This window comes from Trichechus manatus, unplaced genomic scaffold (assembly GCF_000243295.1).
Source record: "Trichechus manatus latirostris isolate Lorelei unplaced genomic scaffold, TriManLat1.0 scaffold00045, whole genome shotgun sequence".
Classification (NCBI taxonomy): domain Eukaryota; kingdom Metazoa; phylum Chordata; class Mammalia; order Sirenia; family Trichechidae; genus Trichechus; species Trichechus manatus.
The window spans coordinates 16,977,663-16,980,342 of record NW_004443981.1 but is presented as its reverse complement, the minus strand read 5'-3'; the positions used below and the strand labels follow the sequence as shown (position 1 = coordinate 16,980,342).

At 41.5% G+C, this 2,680-nt stretch overlaps 1 protein-coding gene across 1 annotated transcript in view; it reads right to left on the bottom strand.

The window, feature by feature from the left end:
• TDRD9 (tudor domain containing 9) overlaps positions 1 to 2,680 on the bottom strand; it is a 131,505-nt gene that overhangs the window by 32,155 nt on the left and 96,670 nt on the right. The window contains exon 26 of the mRNA XM_004376801.2: positions 2,362 to 2,473. Within this exon, the coding sequence (XP_004376858.1) occupies positions 2,362 to 2,473 (112 nt within the window). The remainder of the gene's footprint in view (positions 1 to 2,361; positions 2,474 to 2,680) is intronic.

The following is a 2,680-nucleotide window of genomic DNA, read 5'->3' as shown; positions in this document are numbered from 1 at the left end:
ACACTTTATAGAGGTCTTTTGCAGCAGATTTGCCCAATGCAATACATTGTTTGATTTGACAGCAGCTCCCACAGGCGTTGATTGTGGATCTAAGTAAAATGAAATCTTTGACAATTTCAGTCTTTTCTCCATTTAACAGGATGTTGCTTATTGGTCTAGTAGTGAGGATTTTTGTTTTCTTTATGCTGAGGTGTAATCCATACTGAAGGCTGTAGTGTTTGATCTTCATCAGTAAGTACCTCAAGCCCTTTTCACTTCCAGCAAGTAAGGTTTTGTCATCTGCATATTCCACGTTGTTAACGAGTATTCCTCTAATCCTGATGCTATATTCTTCTTCATATGGTCCAGCCTCTCAGATTATTTGCTCAGCATACGGACTGAATGAGTATGGTGAAAGGATACAACCCTGATGCACACTCTTCTTGATTTTAAACCATGCAGTATCCCCTTGTTCTGTTCAAATGACTGTGTCTTGGCCTATGTACAGGTTCCTCATGAGCACAATTAAGTGTTCTGGAATTCCCATGCTTCGCAATGTTATCCATAATCTGTTATGACTGATCCACACAGTCGAATGCCTTTGATAGTCAATAAACACAGGTAAATATCTTTCTGGTATTCTCTGCTTTCAGTCAAGATCCATCTGACATCAGCAATGGTATCCCTGGTTCCATGTCCTCTTCTGAATCCAGCTTGAATTTCTGGCAGTTCCCTGTCCATGTACTGCTGCAACGGTTTTTGAATTATCTTCAGCAAATTTTAACTTGCGTGTGATATTAATGATATTGTTTGATAATTTCCACATTCTGTTGGATCACCTTTCTTTGGAATGGATACTAATATGGATCTCCTCCAGTCGGTTGGCTAGGTAGTTGTCTTCCAAATTTCTTGGCATAGACGAGTGAGCACTTACAGGGTTGCATCCGTTTGTTGAAACATCTCAATGGGTATTCTGTCAATTTCTGAAGCTTTGTTTTTCACCAATGCTTTCAGTACAGCTTGGATTTCTTCCTTCTGTACCATCGGTTCTTGATCATATGCTGCCTCCTGAAGTGGCTGAACATCAATCAATTCTTTTTGGTGCTGTGAGTGTGTGTACTCTTCCCATCTTCTTTTGAGGCTTCCTGCATCGTTCAGTCTTTTGCCCATGTGTTGTTGTTAGGTGCTGTCCTGTCGGTTCTGACTCACAGCAACCTTATAGGACAGAGCAGAACTGCCCCACAGGGTTTCCAAGGGGCAGCTGGTGGATTTGAACTGCCCACCTTTTGGTTAGCAGCCGAGCTCTTAACAACTACGCCACCAGGGCTCCATTTTGCCCACAGAATCCTTCAATATTGCAAGTCAAGGCTTGAATTTTTCCTTTAGTTCTTTCAGCTTGAGAAATGCCAAGCATGTTCTTCTCTTTTGCTTTTCTAACTCCAGAACTTTACACATTTCATTATAATACTTTACTTTGTCTTCTCAAGTTACCCTTTGAAATCTTCTGTTCAGCTCTTCTACTTGATCATTTCTCAGAGGCCATAGAATAGAAAAATCCCTTGGTCTTTTTTTAGCCCAAGGTGGTAAGCCCAGTGGCTGCGGGGCCTGGAAGGAGCCTGCCAGAGTGCCAAGGGCCTGAGGTGGGTGCTCAGAGCAGCAGCTGTGGAGGACCAGGACAGTGGGTGAGGGCGGATGCTCCATCCACAGGGCTCCTGCCAAGCAGCTTCCACCCACTGCTACCTACAACTGTCAGGGTTTTCCAATCTGCCAGGAGCCCAGATTTTTACATTCAGTCCCCCAAATGAAGTATAGCTACAGATTTATCAGGAAATATATATTTTAATAAAAATTTTCTTTTAAAGAAGTAAAAACCATACCCTAAATAATGGTGTCAATGCTAGTTTTGTTGATAAAAATTGGATTTTACAGGCATATATCATTATACCCATTAATATATTTAACATGTATCTTATTGCTAAAACTTATCAGCACTTTTAAATTACCTAATATTTTAAAGGAGCCCTGGTGGCACAGTGGTTAAGAGCTTGGCTGCTAACCAAAAGTTTGGCAGTTTGAATCCACCAGCTGCCCTTTGGAAACCCTATTGGGCAGTTCTATTCTGTCCTATAGGGTAGCTATGAGTCAGAATCAACTCGATGGCAACGAGTTTGCGGTGTTTTTTTTTTTCTTGGTTTTAATTTTAAAAATTAAACTTTGATTCTACAATCAATATTTGTGTTTCATTTTTCCATTACAGCCACATTCCAATTTAACAAGTGGAGCAATTCAAGCTCACCCACATTTCCTAGGTTACTAAGGTGCAGAGGCTGTGTGTGTGCGTGTGTGTGTGTGTGTCCAACAATGCAAACACAGCACTCTCACCTCTGTGACATCAACAGTCAGGAGGAGATCTGTGACCGACCGTGACCTGTCCAGTGTGTTCAACGAGATTTGCATGGGATCCATCGTCTGCTTCTGGAAGTCCACATTCACCCTGTTTGGCATGGTTTTTTAAAAAAGACATTACAAACCAAGTATTATGTTTATACATGTGAAGTTACCACTTGAACTACTTCGCTGTTTCTAATAAAGTACCTGAGCTACTGGGGACTATGGTCTCGGGGAACATCTAGCTCAATTGGCATGACACAGCTTATAAAGACAATGCTCTACATTCACCTTGGTGAGTAGTGTCTGGGGT